This window comes from Gastrolobium bilobum, unplaced genomic scaffold (genome assembly GCF_033153095.1).
Source record: "Gastrolobium bilobum isolate Gb01-03AN ecotype WA unplaced genomic scaffold, APGP_CSIRO_Gbil_v1 utg6129, whole genome shotgun sequence".
NCBI classification, from domain to species: domain Eukaryota; kingdom Viridiplantae; phylum Streptophyta; class Magnoliopsida; order Fabales; family Fabaceae; genus Gastrolobium; species Gastrolobium bilobum.
In genome coordinates this window covers 615070-636363 of record NW_026895895.1, presented here as the reverse complement: position 1 = coordinate 636363, position 21294 = coordinate 615070, and the positions used below count along the sequence as shown (strand labels likewise).

General features: G+C 34.1%; 5 protein-coding genes across 5 annotated transcripts; 3 read left to right on the top strand and 2 right to left on the bottom strand.

Moving 5' to 3' along the window:
• The first annotated feature begins 1145 nt into the window (after window positions 1-1145).
• LOC133296721 (non-classical arabinogalactan protein 30-like) lies at window positions 1146-1679 on the top strand. Its single transcript, XM_061495773.1, has one exon. The coding sequence runs from the start codon at window positions 1146-1148 to the stop codon at window positions 1677-1679; it is 534 nt and encodes a 177-aa protein (XP_061351757.1).
• Window positions 1680-4490: 2811 nt separating this feature from the next.
• LOC133296646 (non-classical arabinogalactan protein 30-like) lies at window positions 4491-5021 on the top strand. Its single transcript, XM_061495671.1, has one exon. It carries the CDS (start codon window positions 4491-4493, stop codon window positions 5019-5021), a length of 531 nt encoding a protein of 176 aa, XP_061351655.1.
• A 2096-nt stretch (window positions 5022-7117) lies between these two features.
• Window positions 7118-11860, top strand: LOC133296673 (uncharacterized). The gene is made up of 4 exons (XM_061495714.1): window positions 7118-7709; window positions 7949-8434; window positions 10288-10800; window positions 11332-11860. The coding sequence occupies exons 1-4, from the start codon at window positions 7203-7205 to the stop codon at window positions 11413-11415; spliced, it is 1590 nt and encodes a 529-aa protein (XP_061351698.1). The 5' UTR covers window positions 7118-7202; the 3' UTR covers window positions 11416-11860.
• A 765-nt stretch (window positions 11861-12625) lies between these two features.
• LOC133296645 (GDSL esterase/lipase At2g40250) lies at window positions 12626-14169 on the bottom strand. Its single transcript, XM_061495670.1, has 3 exons — window positions 13543-14169; window positions 12901-13174; window positions 12626-12819 (listed from the first exon to the last, which is right to left on the bottom strand). The coding sequence occupies exons 1-3, from the start codon at window positions 14167-14169 to the stop codon at window positions 12626-12628; spliced, it is 1095 nt and encodes a 364-aa protein (XP_061351654.1).
• A 2252-nt stretch (window positions 14170-16421) lies between these two features.
• LOC133296640 (U-box domain-containing protein 1-like) lies at window positions 16422-18494 on the bottom strand. Its single transcript, XM_061495666.1, has one exon. The coding sequence runs from the start codon at window positions 18492-18494 to the stop codon at window positions 16422-16424; it is 2073 nt and encodes a 690-aa protein (XP_061351650.1).
• Window positions 18495-21294: the final 2800 nt, after the last annotated feature.

The following is a 21294-nucleotide window of genomic DNA, read 5'->3' as shown; positions in this document are numbered from 1 at the left end:
TAGAGGGTAATAACTTGTTTAGATACTTTTATTTTTAAGCTAGAAGCTACTTATAAGCTAAAGCTAAAAAAAAAACTTAAAAAAAGAAGTTAAAAGCTGTTTGAAAATTACAAACAAATTTTAGTCTAAAAATTACTTAAAAACACATATTTCAAGAAAATTATCTCTCTTTATCTTTATCACTCTTTATTTTAAAAAAAAGTACACAATTCAAGAAAAACAGATAAGAGCTTAAAAAAAAGCTCCTCCTAAGAGCTTTTAGTTTTCAATTTTTTTCTTTATTATAAAAAAAAGAACTTTTCGTTATAAGAGCTTTTCTCAAAATCAGTTTGACCTAGTTTATGCTTATAAGTAGCTTCTAGCTTAAAAAAGAGAGGATCCAAACAAACAATAAGGTTTGTGGGGTGCGAGATTGAAGTCTCCTTTAGTGCTTGTCAATTAAGAAAAGTATGAACTGCGTTTGATAGCAAATAACTATACAAACTTCCAATCTGTTGCCAGCCAAATAAAATGGATGGCAGAAAATTTACAGGGTAATTATTTGCACCATTCAAGAAAAATCAACAACGCTGAAGAAGATTAAAAGTTCTGCGTAAAACTATTTCATGTTGAGCACAATAAAAATTAAAATTTACAAAAGTTGTATCAAAAATCAAATATCAATGTGGAATCCATTTTTTTAATGCTTGACATGGTACAAAGGTTTCCACATTTGTTTGAGACATTATTGGGTAGATGATGTCATACGAGTTCATTTTTTGTGTATTGGACCAATAGTAATATGAGTTGGTTTGATACTCTGGGGCTCAAATTTTAAAAAGTCAAACAAACTGATATTTTTTATTGGATTAGTACATAAAATCCTTATTACAACGCGTTTTCTAAGAGTTTTCTAATATACAAATAATTTGAAAATATATACACGCACGGTGGAAGGTGGCCTTCACGTAGACAGGTATATATGAAGAATGAAATTTATTGGTGCTTGGTTGCATTGTGGAGAGCACGTTGATCTTTATTATCAACACAGTCTCCATATTACTAAAAGTCTATATATACCAATCTATCAAATGCCTCTTCAATTAAAAAAAAAAATCTCTTGTATCTGAAACTCTTGATATATAGTCCTTTCACCCTTGTGGGAAATGGCTGGCAAGAGCTTCATTATCCTCTTTGTCCTGCTTCTTGTGGTTGCCTTCCCTAACATAGAAGCTGGTGAAGATGCTCCAAAAATAACAGAGAAGAAAGTAGACGTGGTGGTGGAAGCCATGGTGTACTGCCAGAGCTGTGAGCACTTTGGAACCTGGTCTTTGACTGGAGCCAAGCCCATTCCTTCGGCCAAAGTAAGTGTTACCTGCAAAAACAACAAAGGTCATGTTAGCTACTATAAGGTCTTTGACACAGATAAAAACGGTTACCTATATGCTCCACTTGAAGGATTCAAGATGCAAAACTATATACTAGATCATCCTCTACAATCTTGCTACGTAAAACTGGTTTGGTCTCCTCTTGAAAGTTGCAGCCTTCTCTCGAATGTCAACTATGCTCTGAATGGGGCTCCACTTCGTTATGAGAACAAGAAATTGCATGGAAGTATTTACGAGGCTGTCATCTACGCTGCTGGACCCTTGGCTTTCCGTCCCTCTGATTGCTCACATATTAATACTACTCACAATTAATGTCCCACAACTATTTAATTATTTTTCTTCTTTTTTTTGGGGGGGGGGGGGGGGGGGGGGGGGGGGGGGGTGGTGGTGGTTAAGTTTGTGTTGATTTAAGTATTCAATATGAAATCGTTTTCTTTTAGTTGTTTTCCTCTGATAAACCAAAATTGTTTTAATTCTTTTCCTTGTAATAAAGAAATCAGATTGCAACCCAATGGGTGCTGAGTTAGTGGGGTTGGATATGTGTTCGATTCCCGCTGAATGCATTCTTGGATAGAGGGCTGAATCTTTAGCCATCACTGTTCTCCCGCACTCCGGATTAGTCCCATAGTCGGCTCAAAGAGTCGAAGCTCGTGGGGATACCAGAGGAAGCCAACTCGTCTCAAAGAGATAATTAGGGTTGGGTAACTCGAAAAAAAAAAAAAATCAGATTGCAATGTTACTGCGGGTATTTTTTATTTCATTTTGACTATTTCGTAAGTATTCACGGAGCCAGGGAGAAAATTCAGTTAGTGCCAAAAGATTTAATTAATAAAATCTAACTAGAACTAATATTGTATTATTTTTAAAAATCTAACTAATATTAAGATTATACCATAATTTTAAAAAAAAATATGTAGCATTTTAAAAAATTAGCCGTGCCAAGGCACCACCTAAGAGCCAAGTGGCTCCGCGACTATACAAAAGTTTGTTCAAATCAGAAGAAATGTTAAGCAAAGAGAACAGAAAACTCAAGTTTGTGTACCCCACGCAAAATCAGAGAAATATATTTGCAAATTACAATTAACACCTTGTTCCTAAAAATTCAATGGTGTTTTAAAATAAAATATCTTGTGAATGAACTTTTTAAAAGAGATGAGATCATAGGCTTAGTATGTCTTGTGATGGAGTTAGATGCAGAGGCCAAACTCAAGAATCATTAGTGAAGATTTTAACTTGTGTATTTAGACCTGCATCTCGATTAAAAAGAGGGACAATTCAGGGAATCAAATTATAATTAGGAATCCGCAGCCCGCAAGGAAGGTCAACCACAAAAATCCCCATAATGAAGAATTAATATAATCAAATTCTTATAACGGCTGATATTTTGGTTTAGGAAATAAACCGAAATTAGCCTGGCCGATAAAATCAAGTGGTGAGAAGAGTTAGCTCAAATAAATTAAATTCTATCAATTTTCCCGACAATATTGGTGATGGCAAACCTTGTTGATTTTCTAGCTAGCTCATCATCAGCAAGGATTGAAAACCCACCTCTAGGGTGTCTTTGGTACAACAATTTTTTTTTTTTTTTTTGTCTGGGAATCATGATTTCCAGTAATATAGAAAGAAATCCAATTTAACGGGAATGATATAAAAAAGTTGTTTGGTAGATGTAAATATTACTAGAAATATTTAATAATTTTACTGAGTATATGTTTGGTTGTTAGTAAAATATTACCGGTAATATATGATGATTTTACAAAACTAACCTTAACTTTTTAAAACATATTCTTCAACGGGTATTGATGTCTGTTGGGAGTATTATTGTCTAAAAAATATGTTGATCTGCTTTCCCTTCCCCCAGTAATCATGAAAACCACCTAATTTTTGGTTATCCTAACAGTAACTTTTTTTTGTAAAATACTTTACCGATAAACCTTGGATATCCGGGAATTAACTTTTAATACTTCTACCAAACATGGTAATTAACGATTACCAAATAAGGTTTACCAGTAATCCTTGTGATACCCTTGTACCAAACACACCCATAAAGTATTTTCTATAGCTTATGTGATTGTGTGCAATGATTGGTATATTGGCTTTGAGCTAATTGGATATTTCTATCATAGATATCTCTTAGCGCATACCTTTACATTAATACTCACGATCTACCTAGGACCAAACAATAAGCAAACCTCAAATCCATTCTATGCATTATGATATTCTTTTGAATGGTTTTTATGTGAGTTATTGGCTAGACATGCCTATGCAAACGCAACAAACCCACGGACAAGATCCCACATCAAGTCTCACCTCAAAATTTAAGACATTTAATTTATGGATCATTTCACTTATATGTATTATATTTAGTCCATTCATTTTCAATGTAAAATTTTTTATCACTCACTCGAATGCCCAACCAGAACTCTTATAATGGTTCCCCGAAACATGCTATAAATAGCATTCATCACCATCAAGATTTCTTGTGTGTCCGTAATTATGATAATTGTGGACAAAAACTAAAGTTACGCGGGAAACTATTTTTTGTTGCTCTCAATTAGACTTAAAATTCACAAAAGATATATAAAACTAAATCGAATATAACACTTACTTACCAAGAAGAAAAAAGAAAAGGAAATGTTGTTCTTAATCCATTTTTTTTTTTAAACAAACAAAAATTTACAGTATTATATTGGACAGGTTGACATGATACAAAGGTTTCCATTTGTTTGAGACATTCTTTGATAGATGTATACGTGTTCAATTTGTGCATTGGACCAATAGTAATTTTTTTTTTTTTTTTGGTTTGACACAGTGGGAGTCACATTGTAAAAACTCCAACCAACTGATAATTTTTAAATGCTTAGTACATAAAATAGTTATTTCAACATGTCTTCCAAAGAATTTTCTTATATATGAATAATGAGTGTGGCCCTCACGTAGACAGATATGAAGATTGAAATTAATTGGTACTTGGTTGCATGGTGGAGAGCACGTTGATCTGCATTATCAACACATTCTCCATACCATATAACCAACAAGCTATATATACCAATTATCAAACGGCACTTCAATCGATAAGCTCTTGTATCTGAAGAATTTTCTAGTCCTTCACCCTTCTGAAAAATGGCTCGCAAGAACTTCATTATCCTCTTTGTCCTGCTTCTTGTTATTGCCATTCCTAACATAGAAGCTGGTGAAGATGTTCCAAAAACAATAGAGAAGAAAATAGACATAGTGGTGGAAGCTATGGTGTATTGCCAGAGCTGTGAGCACTTTGGAACCAGGTCATTGACTGGAGCCAAGCCCGTTCCTTCGGCCAAAGTAAGTGTTACCTGCGAAAACCACAAAGCTCAACCAAGCTACTATAAGGTCTTTGAGACAGACAAAAAGGGTTACGTATATGCTGCACTTGAAGGGTTCAAGATGCAGCACTATATACTAGATCATCCCCTTCAATCTTGTTATGTGAAGCTTGTATGGTCTCCTCTTGAAAGTTGCAACCTTCTCTCGAATGTTAACTATGATCTCAATGGGGCTCCACTTCGTTACGAGAACAGGAGATTACATGGAAGTAATTACGAGGCAGTCTTCTACGCTGCTGGTCCCTTGGCTTTTCGTCCCTCTGATTGCTCTAACAATACTACTCACAATTAACAATGTCCCAAAACTATCCTTAAGCGAGCATTGACTTTCACTTGATCTTTTTTTTTTTTTTTTTCCTGGTTAAGTTTGTGCCCATTTAAGTATTCAATGTGAAATTGTTTTCTGTTATGATTTTCTGCGAAAAAAAATGTTTGTCATTTTAAATAATATAAATTTAAGTTTTTTTAAGAGAAATATAGATAGATATAGAGAAGGGAGATTTATATCTTTATTTTTTTTAGTTGGATACACACCTCTTTGTGTTTATTTATCTTTTATAAGGACTTAAATTTGTGTCCTTTAAAAGGATACATATTTTTTCTTAAATAAAATTGCAATAATTTTTTTCCCTATAATAAACAAATTCGAATATCCAATGTTACTGTGGGTATTTTTCATTTTTCATTTTGGCTATTGACTATTTCATAAGTACATAAGTTTGTACAAATCAGAAGGAAAGAGCAAAGAGAACATAAACTCAAATTTATACCCCTCGCAAATCAGAGAAATCTATTTGCAAATTACAATATAACACCTTGTTCCTAAAAATCCAATTTTTGGCTAACAGAACAGCACAAATGGTTCCCGGAACATGCTATGAAAGGCATTCATGACCGTCAAGATTTTTTTGTGTGTTTCTATAATGGATTTTACTTTTCTCATGTTGTAGGAGAGAAGTTATCTCATGTTGTGAGATAAATTAAGTGGAGCCCATCAATTTTAAAAAAAAGAAAAAGAAAAGAAAAGAGATGCACGTCTTTTTATGTGAGTGTAAAATGAGAGAGAAATCTTATGCAACATAAGAATATAATTTCCCTTCTATAATTATGATAATCGAGGATAAAACTTATTTATAGACTTAAATTCAACACTTTCTATAGAAATAAGAAATGATAAAGGCTCATGTAGAGGTGAAAAGTGGGAAGCGAGTATCGTCCTGTCTCACTCCATCCAGTGGCGGATCGAAGGGAGAGACGACGGTCAGCGGTTGTTCCTCCCTAAATTTTGATAATAATTATTATTATATATATAAAATAATATTTTTAATAACAATAGACTATTAATCTTAGTAATTAGCCCCTCCCTAAAAAATATTTATAATAGTTAATTTCTCTTATTAATCTTAATAATATTTGTAACTTTAATTTTTAATTTTTGTTCCTCGTCACAAAAATTTCAAAGTCCACCACGGACTCCATTAACTTATTAAAAAATGAATCTCGTGTCGTTTTACTTTTGAGATGGATTAAAAAACCCAACTCATGCTATCCCATTTAACAAATGAGGCGAGTTAACTTGCCCAGTCGAACTCATTTTACTTGACTCTGCTCATGTATAAAAAGAAGAAAAGAAATGCATCACCAGCCCCAGTCCCCAAGCAAGCTTGCACGTGCTTCCCTCCCTTCGTACAAGTATCTAATTTAGATATAATACTTATTTAAAATTAAATAATGTAACGAAAATGATTACGTTCCTAATACTTCGATAAGTGATTGGAATTTTATTTTTTTTAACTTCTCTTTTTCTTTAGGTTACTTTACAAAAACTCTTATAATAAATTTTTTTTGTAATGTCGAAAAAAATTAAAAATTAATTTTTTAGTTAAGCTCTTACTAACTTTTTTATTTTTTTGGATAAATTATAAGTATTTTTTATGGAATACATTCGTGTTCAGGCGAATTAAGAATTAAAATTTTAAATTCTTTTTAAAATAATATTATAAAAAATTGAATATATACTCTCTTCTCCACTTGTTCAGTTTTCATACGTCGAATTACCGTCATTTAATATTTTATAAACTCTTTTTGAAATAAGATTTAAACTTTTGAGTAATTTTAAGTTAAAAATTAATTACCAAACAACTATTAATTATTATTTTTAAGATTTAATTTAAAAACAGCTTTTAATTTAAAAAAAAATCCAAACTGAATATCTATTTTTTTTTATTGACCAATAATTGATTCAGTCGTAAGTCGTAACTAAATGAAATGGTAGAAATGTAAATTTCTTGTTTCTCAGTTCCTTTTTTATTAAGTTAATGTCTTCTGAGAAAAAAAAAAGAAAAAAAAAAGCGGCCTTTGTTGTCCAAGTTAGAATGATAGGGGAATTATCATCTACGCTAGACCTGCATCGCCGTCTCGCTGACCCGCTTTTACTCTCACACTCAATCACAAAAGAAACTTCCTCTGTTAAATGGCAAACACAGAAGAACCATCTCCTTCGAACCCTATCGATGGCGATGCGGAACACGAAGACGAAGACATTGACGAAGAAGAAGAAGAAGAAGAAGAAGACGACGACGACGAGGAGTTGCAGGAACCGAATCGGCGAATTCCGCAATCCTCAGAGTTCAAGCTGAGGGATCAGCGGTTCAAGGTAGAAACCCTGTCGCGGCGGTTGTCGTCGGAGCTAGTCCCTATCCGAGTCCACGACGTGGTGATAACTGGCAACACGAAGACGAAAGATTGGGTGATTGAGGCGGAGCTCAAAGGGATCGAGAACGCGTCCTCCATGCAGGAGCTTATGCAAGCTTCGCAAATCGCCATTGTGAGACTTCAAGGGCTAGAAATCTTCGATTCCTGCAAGGTTAGGCTCGAGGCAGGACCCCGAGAGCTGCCAAACACTGCCAATGTCATCGTCGACGTTGTAGAGACTGATAACAGCGTTTCTGGCGAATGCGGCGTTTATATGAAACCTTCGGTACACATTCTTATTCTATATTCTTCTCCGATTGCAATGTTTTTGCATTATATGTTGACGCAAAGTGAGAGATGTTATTATGATTTAAGGCATTGCTTTGTATAGAAACGTCTAATGCTGCCAACATTTTAGGCATGACCAAAATGACATATATGCTAAGGTTGGGAATGAACAAGAGCAAGGGAATCTAATTTTTTATTTTTTTTGTTTACTCTGTAAATTATTTGATGTGTTTGTAGGCTAGTTCTTGGACTGCTGAAGGTACTCTTAAGTATAAGAACTTGTTGGGTTATGGTGATCTATGGGATGCTTCTTTGGGCTATGGTGCCAACCAAGCAACAGAGGTGAGTGTAGGGGTGTATGCCCCTCGATTTAAAGGATTGTTAACTCCTATTGTGGGACGAATATCCATGCTTTCCCAAGATTGGCTAGAGTTTTCTTCGTACAAAGAACAGTTGCTGGGCGCGTCTCTTGGCTTGATCTCCACAAAGCACCATGACTTATTATACACTCTTGGATGGCGTATCTTAACAGATCCATCACAAATGTCATCCAGGTCTATAAGGAGGCAGCTTGGGCATGGTTTACTGTCATCTTTGAAGTACACATTTAAAATTGACAGGAGAAATTCACCTATTAGGCCGACAAAGGGATATGCTTTTCTTTCCACCACTCACTTTGGTGGCCTTACACCAGATCACCGGAGCTTGCGGTTTCTACGTCAGGTGTGACTAAATCCTTTTGTTGCCCTTCAATTTACTGTTGCACTGTAATTTTATGTGTCATGCATAGGACATAATAACCTTTCTATTGAGTGATAGCGGTGTAAGAAATATTTAAATAATCTTGGGAGTGGCTAGAATTCCAAATTGGTGCAGATCAGAAATTTTAAAATGAATTGATGGAATTAATAAGCTGAACATTAGGTTTGAAATATAAGATCTCTTGGTTATGGAAGGATTCCATCTCCTTTGTCAGAAAAGAAAATTTCAAAACCTTTTCCTGTTGTAGAGAATCTGTAGTACTATTTGTCATATTCTATCTATGTTGACATCATTCAGTTTAGCCGTTGTTGGTTGTAGAGATAGAGGGGTACTTGTTACTCTGCCTTGGGAGTTGGGACTATGCTCATATGATGAATGATATATTTGGCTATTTTCACTAAAAAAATTTTTTTGGCACTAGAACTTGATTGGTTTCTTATGGCCTTATGCTTCTTTGATTGGGTTCTATATCCGGCTCTTAGTAAGAGTGAGATGTTAGGATCTCATTTCGGTGCAATTGTTGATTGAAGGCTTTCACAAGTATGAGCTTTGAGGAACACATAGCCAGTTGCAGGCTTGCAGCCCTTTCTGTATGAAGTTTATGCAAAGTGCTATCTAATAATTGAATGTTTGGCAAATCAGTTCTAAGTGATTTGTGTGTTCTGATCCAAGGAGTTGTTATTTATGTGCTTGGGTCATAGTTCATGGAGGTGCTTGTGAGATTAGCCTATAGTTTAAGACATTCCTCCAAGATATACCTTGATGACCAAAAAATTGTACCTTTTGAACGATATCCTAGAACAGTCAAACAATTTTGTCTTCAGGTGCGCTGTTTCTAGAAGGTAATAGGTTCTGACTGAGATACCTTTTACAGCTCATACCACTTGGGGAAGTATAATAATCTGTTATGTCGATGAAGCCATACCATGAATGCATTTTAGTCAAACATTTCCCTTGTTCAATTTCTAGCTTCTTGGTTGATGCTAGTCAGATCAACATGTCAACTGTCATCTGATCTGACATAGACTTTCTCTCCTATAAAGTTTAAGTTTTAATGATTGGATTTTGCTTCTATTATGATTAATTGAGACCTTGGCTTAACTGGTGGAATTGGAAACAAGAAATATAGAAATAAGGAATCAAACTGTCCTAAAATAGATTTTTGTCATGTGTTACTGGCCATCAGTATAACTTGCATTAATTACTGTTTCTTCTTTCTTTCCACTTGTTTTTCTTGGAGTTATTTCACAGTAAAATGAACTTTTGCCTTTAATCTTCCTGATGCTTTGCCTTGTATTTTTATAACTGTAACCTGTGGTTTTAGCAAAAAATATGAGGAAAGGAAAAATAGGAAAAAAAAAAAAATCATCTGGTGTTAGCTTGTTTTCTTTAGTTTATTATGAATTTATTATTATCAGCTTTTTCTATAGGCGGCCAAGCTCTTATCTGAAGTAGTAAGTTAATACCCGGTGGAAGCTCATTAGAAAGAGTTCAAAAGGAAGATACTTCCAAACATTGTGTGTTTGACATTGTATATGGCCAGGGAATCGGTCACAAGACTCACAGTCTGCTCATTTTTTTATTTTATTTTTTATTTTTTTGGGGAATTGCTGAGGATGCTTTTGATTCTGGTAATTGTTGAGGATGGGACAGCCTTTAAGGCATAGACCATGGTCACAGTAATATATATGTATAACAATTGTGCTGTAATAACTCTTTTGCATTTTAATATTTCTTTTCTTTTCTTTGCTCTTTTGTTTTTTTAATTAATTTTTTCTTGAGTAACTCTGTTAATCATCTAAGGTCTAATGCAGGAGTTTGATGCTCGCTTTGCTGTCCCTTTTGGGTTTTATAATATAGCACTGAACCTTGGGATATCTGCTGGTGCTGTTTTTCCATGGGGGATTGGGTTCATGACCAAGCCATCTCCCCTTCCAGAAAGGTTTTATTTGGGTGGTGATTTCTCTCCAGTTTGCTCCCTAGGAGGACCAACAACATTATGGGGATTTAAAACTAGGGGATTAGGTCCTACTGAACCACGGAGACAAATTAGAAATGGATCTAATGATGACAATGGTGACTCCTCTGGATGGGACTTCATTGGTGGAGATCTTGCTGTTACTGCTTTTGCAGACCTCTCTTTTGATCTTCCAGTTAGGTGGTTGAGAGAACATGGAATCCATGGCCATGTTTTTGCTGGCTCTGGGAACACTGCTAAGTTAACTCAGAATGAATATATGCACTTCTCTCCTCGGAAGTTCTTAGAATCCTTTCGAATGTCGCTGGGATGTGGAATTGTTATTCCTACTAGACTCTTCCGCCTAGAGGTTAGCTTCTGTTTTAATTTTTTTATATTTAATTAAGAAGCAGGTCAAACTAACCAAAAGTAGGGAGAGAGATTGAAGTGGAATGCCAATAATGGAGGCAAAATATAGAGGACTTTTGGGGTAATCTTATTTGTTATATTTGGGCATTAGAAAGTATGAAGGAAAGGAAAGAAAAATGTAGAACCTTTCAAGCTAGAAATCTTGTTGCTTGTGTAATTTTCTTGTTTTTCTTCTTTCCCCTCGCTTATTTATTTCTGAACTGAGTGCATAATACTTGCTTATAATATATCTGCATGGAATCTGATCTAAGGTCTGTATTTGATGAGAAGCTACCTGCTATTTAATTTTGTATTTCAATTTAGTAATGTAATTTTGGGAAACAGCCTGTTCAATTGATAGTTGGCATTGTTCTCGGAATTAGTAATCTCTTTTTTGTTGTGCCCCTCCCCCGCCCTCCCAGTTAATTTGGTATTTACTTGTTTCGGATTAAAACTTTCTATGATTTAGTTACCAACATTCTTCTTGTTTCAGGGTAACTACTTCTACGTACTCAGGAAGGATGAGCATGATCGTGGGAAGACTGGATTTAGGTTCAGCTTCTCAGCTCCTTCGTAGCAGCTGATATTCTTTTTCTTTTTATGTTGTACTTCAAGCATTAAATATTTTTGCTGTCTGTCACTGCATGGACAGTACTGTATTTTTATTTTCTTCCCGTTTTAAATGCAAGAGAAAATCCACAGGGGCACTGTTTTATTACGATGCATTGGGTTAAGGGATCTGGTTTTGGTGGAAAGCATAATATGCCTATGCTCATTGCACGGCAAAGGTGTATGAAATTCGAAAATTATCTACTGAACTGTAGAAGGACGTGATTGCCACTGAGAATTCACCAAAAAAAAAAAAATTCGGCTTAGATGTGGAGAACTATCCACTCCCTCTTAATGTGGGTTAAGAGATCATCCTTATGATGAATATTGCTGCGTATCGTGTGTTTTTTTAAATAAATATTTTTAGTTCTTTAGAAAAGCCCGTAATTAGGCCTAAATATATACAGAAATTAGGGGCCCACTGTGTCTATTACAAAGCTGGTTTTATCTGAGCTGTTAAAGTATTTGTAATTTTGCTTTCAAAGAAGTATTTGTAATTTTCACACTATTTTTTTGCATTTGATGTAGAAGTTATATAATTTTAATCTTTTTATAATGATAAGTTCATCTCTGCAGTGTACAATGATGATTATTAAAAGAAAAGTCACTTTCCTTGTTAAAAAATTGTACAAACAACATATAATGTTAAGCGAACACCCAACACAGATACGTAATACATAAACGGGCCAACGATAGTAAGTAAAAAGGAAGAAACTAATTTTGTATTGCAGTGAAAGCATCTGATGACCAAAAAAATGAAATAGCGTAAGCATCTGGAGGTGCGAATAACACCCAAAGGCCTCGAGATTGTGACTGATTTGTTTCATTCATAATTTTTTTTTTCAATTATAAATTTGTTTAAAATTATTATTATTGTGAATATATTTAACATTCACTTCGGCATCTCCCAAAATTATTACTGAAACTTTAGTCAAAAGAGGCATCGGGATTCAAAGCTATTTATAATTCAAAGGTAAGCACAATTCTAATAAAAAATAAATTGATTTACTAAAAGAAAATAGTCTTAAAAGTATCTAAAGAAAAAAAAAAAGCTTAAACTACCATGAATAAAATAATAAAATTATCCTAAATGAAGATGTAAATCCATTCTACTGGCTAATTATTTAGCTAATTGACCTTGGGGAAAAAATGCATATAAAATCTAACATCATAATAGCCTAACTGGTAAAGTATGGAAGCAAATGTTGTCGACCACTCTCTGCAAGAAAATAGTATCCTGTTTGCGTAAGGTGCACAGCATCCCAGAACAGATACTTCGATGGATCTGAGCACGTTAGGTCAAGCACATTGCAGACAGGACCCATCTCGATTAGCCCTGTCCCACAGCATCCTTGAAGTGCTTGTTGAAAGCCTTGAAAAATTTATAAGCAAAATCAACACATAATGGGCGTGTAGATAAATAGAAATAGAAAACTCAGGGAGGAGTTATTACCGTATTTAGTGGGACTTAGGACCATATCCAAAATGGGCGTATAGATATCGAAATAGGCGACCTTGGCACCACTGAGTATGGTTTGCAGTAAACGAACATGTGATTGAAGCTTGGTGTTGTAGGCTTCAGAATCCACGTTCTGTTGAACGTTACACACACGCTGTAGCCAGTGTTGGCTTGGTAATATGCTGTTTATTGTCACTTGTATTGGCAGACACCCAATTGGTGGAAGACCTGCCACCATAATCCTACGAGCTCCTGCTCCGTACAGTCTCTGCAATACCCAACGATCAAACGCAATTTCATTATTGTTTCTCAATATATATAATGTGCATTCATTCTGATTATATTAATTTATAAAATTATAAAATTATCTTTTACACATGTATAAAAATATAAAACCCATGTGAGGCAGGAAAGAAAAATCAAGAAAGAGAAAAATTTGGTCCTACACACTTTTATATATCTACAAGAGATAACTTATTTTTAAAAGGTAATGATCCGTTTACAAACTTTTTTTACAAATTATACTAAGTATGACTGGTTCTTGATTTATAAGAGTTTGCAAATATAACTTTATCCATTTTTAAAATATGAAAAACTTTAAATCCTTATTTTATAAATGTAAAATAAAATACAAACCTGAATGAAAGAGTGAAGATTTTGTAGCAGGAAATCTTGGTAACCTGAAATAGAACCATAGCGAATAATCCTCGTTGGTAACAAATATGCATTGTATAACATATCATTAGTGCCAGTGCTGATCACAAATAAGGCATTCTCGATGATTTCATTAGCCTTTTCTACTCCAACAACCCTTCTCATCCTCATCAAAGCCTCTTCAAACAACTCAAATTGTGCATTCAAGTCCATAACCCTTGTCAAGGTCGCAGTGTTGATATCCAATCCAGAACCCCCAGAACCAAAACTAACCCCAGTAAGCAAATCATGATCAGTTATATGTGGGTCCAGATAAGCAGGTAACACTTCCTTAACGCCTAGAATTTGTGTAAGGTAATCGGTTGCTATCTTCCCATTCGAGAACCTTCCCGTTGGGATGTGACCCGAAAAGTCACGACCGTAGGGCAAGTGGTCACCGCGGAAGAGGGTGTTGAAGCGGTTGTTGTTGCCGGAGTCGATGGTGGAGTCGCCGAAGGCGAAGACTGCAGAGACAGGGTGAGTGGCAGTGGCTGAGTTTGGTATCGAGAGGAAGAGGACAAGAGAGAAGACGAGGAAGAAGGAGGAGGCTCTTATGGTTATGGAAGCCATGGCAGTGTGACCTACGTAGGTTGTTTTTCGCTTGAAAATATGGTATGCTACGTGTTGGAGTATTATCCTATTTATAGAGTTTGGGAACTATGAAAAAGACTCATAGATAAATGTAAACTCTTGTTGTATGATTAATTGGGTTTGATCAGGACTCAAGTTTGCATGATAAAGATCCTCACTTATCAGTTATTGGTTGACTTCAAATTGCAATTACCGGATTTTCAATTTTAAAGAAGCACAAATTAATAATATTGTTTACCATCGGTTTTTATTAAAATATATTTATATACGGCAAACTAAATTTTAAAAACCCGAATATCACTCATCACTTATCAGTCTCTGTAATATTTTGTTAGAGTGTTTTGATATGATCAAACAGAAGTAAAAAAGTTATCCAAAGTGTTTATGATCATATAACGACTTCAATTTATTTTATAATGAGTCAAATTATTTTTTTGTTTATATCTATATACATCGTAGATATCACTTTTAGCGTTAAGAAGTTACCCTGAGTTGCGGATACGTATAACGATTTTTAGAATTTACAAAGCCTTATCCCTTAAAGATAAAAGATGAATAATGATAAATGGTAGATTTTTTTATTTTTTATTTGAGAAATCGAAACATTTATTAACGACGAGAAAAATCATCAAAGAGTTTAGAAGTTACAGACAGTAGTTGAGTACAAAATATTTGCGATTTATCCTTTTTTTATATTTAAAAAAATAATGATTAAATATCAGAATGAGCAATACCTAGTACCTACCCAAATTTTACGCCATCCTTTGGGTATTCCAAATCCGTTGGGCTAGCCTTTCATTTATGTTTCCATCAATCAGGCCCATCTCTCTATCCCCTGATTCTGTGAGCTCGAACATCTTCTATTCTTTGACTCCCTAACAAAGAAACATCTTTTATTCACAACATAAAAGAAAAATAAAATAAAATACTTTTATTATTTTATATATGACGAGCGTGGCAGAGGGACGGTATCACGCGGGAAGAACTTGTGTTTAATAATTATAATTCTAATGGCCAAGCTTATATTATTGAAACACTTCTGGTACAAATTCTCAAAATGTATTTCTTCCTATATAAAATGGTTATTGTTTAACTCTACCTCATCGATTTATTTTTTAATTAATTTGAAGCTAAAAAAATATTATTTTCATAAAATAAGCTAAACTAATAACGTACTGAACTGTCTGAACAGAAACAAATAATTAATAAAAAATGAAATGAAATTTATTTAATTCCCCCCTAATTTTATGTAGATTTACAAAAGAATATTATTTGTTATTATTACTCACTCAGTGGAAAAAAATGAAAATTATTTCCCCAAAAAAGGAGAATTTAATGATAAATAATACCAACTTGTAAATTTCTTCTTAATTTATTGATATAATATAAAAAATTTATTTATAATTATCATTCACTAAGTGAGAACAAATAATCACTCAAAAAATAACAATAATCATTCATGTATTTATTTGAACTTCGTGTATTTAATATATAAGTTCATTTGTAACTGTTTTAATCGCATAATGAGAACAAATACCACTCTAATAAGTAAATAATACTCATTTGAAATTTTCTTTATAAAGATAATTTTGTCCATTAGATAAAATCTATTCATTTTTATCTCTAAACAAAATTTACGTAATGCTTCTTAATATTTTAAATATTTAATATTCTTGAGATTTGATACTCCGACCGACTGACCGGCCCTGAACGTTCATTGTCCATTCTATTTTATTTTATTAATTTAAGATTTGATATCAAAATAGACTAAACCAACCAGATTGTACTGCTTGAATTAATTAAGACTTTTGATTTGCAAAGCCGAATAGGAGTTGAATGTGTTTATCAAATTATCAACAGCACATGAAGCTAAAATTTCGAAAGCCAACATAGAGATATAGTCATAGACATGTAAATGAGTTGAGTCTAAAAAGATAGACATTCACATAGGTGCTAATTGATCAACTTTCTCAAATGCTATTTAAAAAAATGATAATAAAAAAAAAATAAAAAATAAAATCTAGTAAGCATTTGCTGAAGTGATAATTAACTCATCCTGGAATGATTTCCTAATCAGCAATCATTGTATCAAAGCAGCAAAAGCTTTTGTTTTGATTGACCTTCAAAATTTGCAACAACAAATGAACACCATTAATTTTCATGTATAGGATTCACAAAATATACATCTCTGCATCTGTAATGTAATGTCATTACAAACCCTGCTAGTGCTATCAGAGAGAATGATAAGCTAGAGAACAACACCTATTTAGCAACCTAAGCAATGCATCTGCTTTTCTCCTAGCTCTCAAAGAACCATCAGCTGCCAAGCTTTGAAGAGAAGGAATACTCCTTGGATTTGCCAAGAGACGTTTTGCAACAAGTTCCCCATCTTCTTTGCACAATCCTAATAGAAGTGTTATTGAATTTTCCTTCCCTTTAACTGACCCAAATCTCAGAAGATCAACAAGAAGGGGCACCAATGCTTTACTATTCCTTATCTCTTGTAGCCCCTGAGAGCAACCAAGTAGTAAAGAAAGCACAGCCAAAGCATCATCTGTTATGCCAGCCTTATCATCCATTAACAACTCAACCAACACAGGAACTGCCCCAGCTTTAACAACACATGCTTTGTTAGGATTATAAACTGCAAGATTGAATAGTGCAGTAGCAGCATCTCTTTTACCAATAGGAGTACCTTCTTTCAAGAGTCCAACTAAGGCAGGTATTGCCCTTGGACGAGCTCCTATTTGTACTTTGCAATCATCCACCATTGACAAGCTAAACATTGCTGCTGCAGCATTCTCTCTTGCCTCCATGTTCTTCCCCGATTCGAGTACTTCTACTATGTTATCAACTGCCCCAGCTGCCATGATCAAAATCTTGTTGTTGTCATAGATGGAGAGGTTGAACAAGGCCGTGACTACATGCTCCTGGATTCTTGAATCCTGAGATGCTAGAAGTGTAACAAGAAAAGGAATAGCCCCTACCTCAGCTATGATTCTTCGGTTATCCATGCCGGATTTTGCAAGTAACCGAAGTTCATATGCAGCTTGCCTTTGTGTATCAGCTGAACCAGTTGCCAATTTTCCAACTAGAAATTCTGCTGTCATTTTGACAGCATCTGCAGCTGCTTTGTTTGCAGAAATATGATCAATAGCATTCTCATTCATATTCTTCTTGCCCTTGTTGTTGTTTCCCTCGGAAAGTGAATTGGTCATAGGCTCATTCATTGGGACGTTGTTTTCATGGCACCATTGCTGAAGAAGACTCTTTAATGCGTAGTTGGGTATTAAAGCAGTGTGAATTAGCCTTTGCCCACTTTTGGGACAAGTGTGATGCCCAGAGTTTATCCATTGTGCAATTGAAGTTCGATCATAAGTGTGCCCAGATGATACAATGACAGGGTCCTTCACTAAATCAAGTGAAATTGGGCAACGAAATTCATCAGGAATACTAGGTGAAATGGACGTGGACTGAGAAGATGAAGAACTATCATGTATTTTATTATGAAAAAATGCAGATAGTGGCTTACTCTCTTCTTCACCTCCATCGTTATCTCCATCTCTGAATATCATGGATTTGGAATAAGAAACCAGAGATATGAGATTGTTTAGATTGGAGACAACAATTAGTCCTCCTGTGCCTGCCTGATTCTGAGCTTCAGCCTCTAACTTGGATATTTCTGTATCATAATCTGATAAGGTTCTCAAACCAATGCTGCTTAATATCTCTTCCACTTTTCCAAAGTCAATAAACCCCTTTCTCTTCTTGTTTTGTAAACTGTTGTTGGCCATTACTTGTAGAAGCTGTTCTCTTCGTTGAAGCTCTCTGGGATCAATGACTAACTCAGTTCTCTTTGCCTGTTTTTGCAGAAGCTCCACTTGTTCTCGTATATCTGCTGTTACGTTAAGCAACTTCAGAGGAAGGATATCAAGGGCTCTTCCCATCTCCTTTGCAAGCACATAAAATTGGTTTGAAATGAACTCTAACTGAATGAGACCCCAAAGAGAGCTTCCATCCTTGCACTCTTGGATCAAAACCTTCACTCTTCTAATTACAGAGAAGAGCTCTGTGAAACACAGGATTGAAGAAGGAGGAAGTGGGGTATCTGTTTCTTGAATCTCTTCGAACAAAGAAGATAGAAGCTTGATCCTCCTTATCATGGATGAAACATTCCTTATTTGTATGAAGGGAAAATTCTCCATTGAGCCAAGTTCATTGGATATGTGAATCAATGAATCTAGCAAAGACCCAGATGGTAACAAGCCTTGGGTGATCATCATCGCGGATAGAATATCATTCATTGTGGTTATAACCTTATGAGGATTTTTCTGTTCATTCTTTTGGTTGAAAAAATTAGCTTTCTGCAAGGATTTAGATTACTCTGAGAGGAGCTTCTGTAAGGCATTTTTTTTTTTTAATTAAAATAACATAAACTAATTGTCAAAGAGAGGAACTGTTTAATTAAACGCATGGGACTTTTGAGTTTTGACTCTTTCTATTTGTGCAGTTGGTGCATAAAAGACAAGAAACATATAAAATGAGAATAGAGGATTTATGTTGTGCTGCCACTTGGAGGGTTTTCCTTACTTGCAAGATTATCTAGATTCCCCGGCCAGCACTTTTATTCAAACACGAATATATTTTATTAATGACCCTTGTCAAACATAATTTTCAGCTGCTTCTTTACTTGCAAATAGTTATGTTCACATTCGAAATAATTAAGGATTGGCCGAATCAGATCTCCAAATGAATATTTTTTTCAGTGCAACTTGATATTTGATATATGTGCAGTCCTGCAGCACACCAAACCAGATGGATGCATAACATTTTATTTCCTTGATTTGTCGTTTCGGGAAAGTTGAGCATTACTTGTAAGATTATGACTCCTTGGAACCTAAACGGCTGATTCTGAAGTTCCTGCCTCCTCGCTACTATTTCTAACATCATATTTGTCGTTTCTGCAGGATCCGTTGTAGACTTGTATATGTTTCAACTTTCATGCTTCATTTGACCAGGTGTTCCTCCTCTTTGCAGCATATTAGATACCAAAAGCCACAAAATGGTGATTAAAAATATTGGGTTTGAATCCAATATCAAATCCACTGATATTGGTCTATTCGTGAGGAGTTTTGTTAGTCTGCATGAAATTATAGGTTCGAAGCTCAAAGCTCAGTATTATCATTGTATCCAAAAAAAATATTGGGTTGGACATTATCATAATGAAATAGCCATCCTTCTCGTGTGAGAATTGTGTTGTGGATATTGGACGGGTTGGTCACTAAGAATCATTTAAGGAGTTACTTCTTCATTTTCTTAGAGTGAGATTTTTATAACAGAGGATTTTATTTTTATGTTTTAGCACGCCTGTTTTTGTCTCGCATATAGAGTAAGGTTATTAGGAAAAAACAGTTATGACTCTCTCTTTTATGATTAGGAAATATTTTCCACCTATAAATATCTCATCTTCAATAATGGAAGAGACATATTCCAAAATAGAGTCTACGCATTCTTAATACCATTCCCATTTTGAGCCACCGCTTGAAATACTTACGGTGACTTTCACATAGAGCTTTATCCATATCACTACCTCTTTGAACATTAATATATCAAAATACTTGGTCATATTAAGAAAAACAAACATAATCTCACATTCACACTAATTAATAGTTTAGATTAGACTTTTAGGACTAATACTAATAGCTATTCAGTTCATTATAAAGATAGTAACAACCCTAGAAGTCCCATACAATCAATCTACAGTCAGACCAACAAAAAGTGGCTGGCTCTTTTCGTAACTTTCTAGCAAAATTTGTATTTTTCTAGCTGGTTCCTCTGCTATATAAGTCAAACATTTTGCGTCCTCCGGTTCAAATTCTTATAGTCACAACTTCTACAAACAAGTGAAGCTAATATACTTAGCTGTATAAATATGTCTGCGCGTGTGATAATGATTGGTAAACATTATATTAGACAAGAAAGACCACTTCACCTCACAATTTTTAAGTGTGCTTGTCTCCTCGACAGGGGAGAAGGAGAACAATTCCAATTGGCAATTGCCAAGGCTGTGTGGTCACCCTCTATTAGAAAATTAATAGGACCTTACCTTAAATACTAATATAATTTCATCTAAGTTTGAGGTTTCTGGTAAATTATCCGAATTGACGTGTAATTTGTCGGCACATGTCCTTCTTAGCATTCTTGCCAGCGATAAGATGATAATTTGTTAGAAACAAACATGGGAATACAACAAATTTTCAAAAGGGTTTTCTTCATGTGTGTTCTTTGCACATGTTAAGAAATCAAAAAATAAAATTTATTAAATAAAAAGTACAAATATTTAATGGATTTAATATTTTTATTTTTGCTTGTAAAAAATATTTCTTTGTCACACTCACATAAAAGTAAGTGGATTCTCTTTCTTCTCTTTACAACGAGTGTCATTCACTTTTATATAAATATGGCAGAAATAAAAATTTCTGCAATATAAATAAAAATATTTTTCTCATATTTAATATTTTACAAAACTAAACTGTACTTTACTTTTTTTTCTTTGATTGATTTGAATAAATAATAGATGCCATTTTTATTTCTTAAAATGTACTCGAAACACACATTAACAGTACCATTCTTAAAAGTATAAGACACGATACGATTGTTATATAACATATAAAAATTAGTATAAGATTAAGAGATATGTTATATTTTCAAACTCAAAGTTTATAAATTTTTACAAATTATGTTATGTATTATGGGTAGTACATATTACTACATGCTTAAATAATATGTACTATCCATAGTACATAGTGTAATTGTAAGAATTTGTAAATTTTGAGTTTGTAAATATAACCATTTTCTAAGATTAATATAAAAACATAAATCTGAAAATGAAAATTGATAATTGATAATTAGTTATTTAAAAATTAATATTAATTATAGTAGACATAATAAAATATTATCATACATTCAATTAAAAAAAAGTAAAATAATTATAAAATGTAACTACAAATATCCAAAATATTTATGGCAATTATTTTAAACTGCCATGTGCTTCCTTTGATAAAAAAAAATAAAAAAAAAGTACCTCTTTCGACTTGGGGCTCT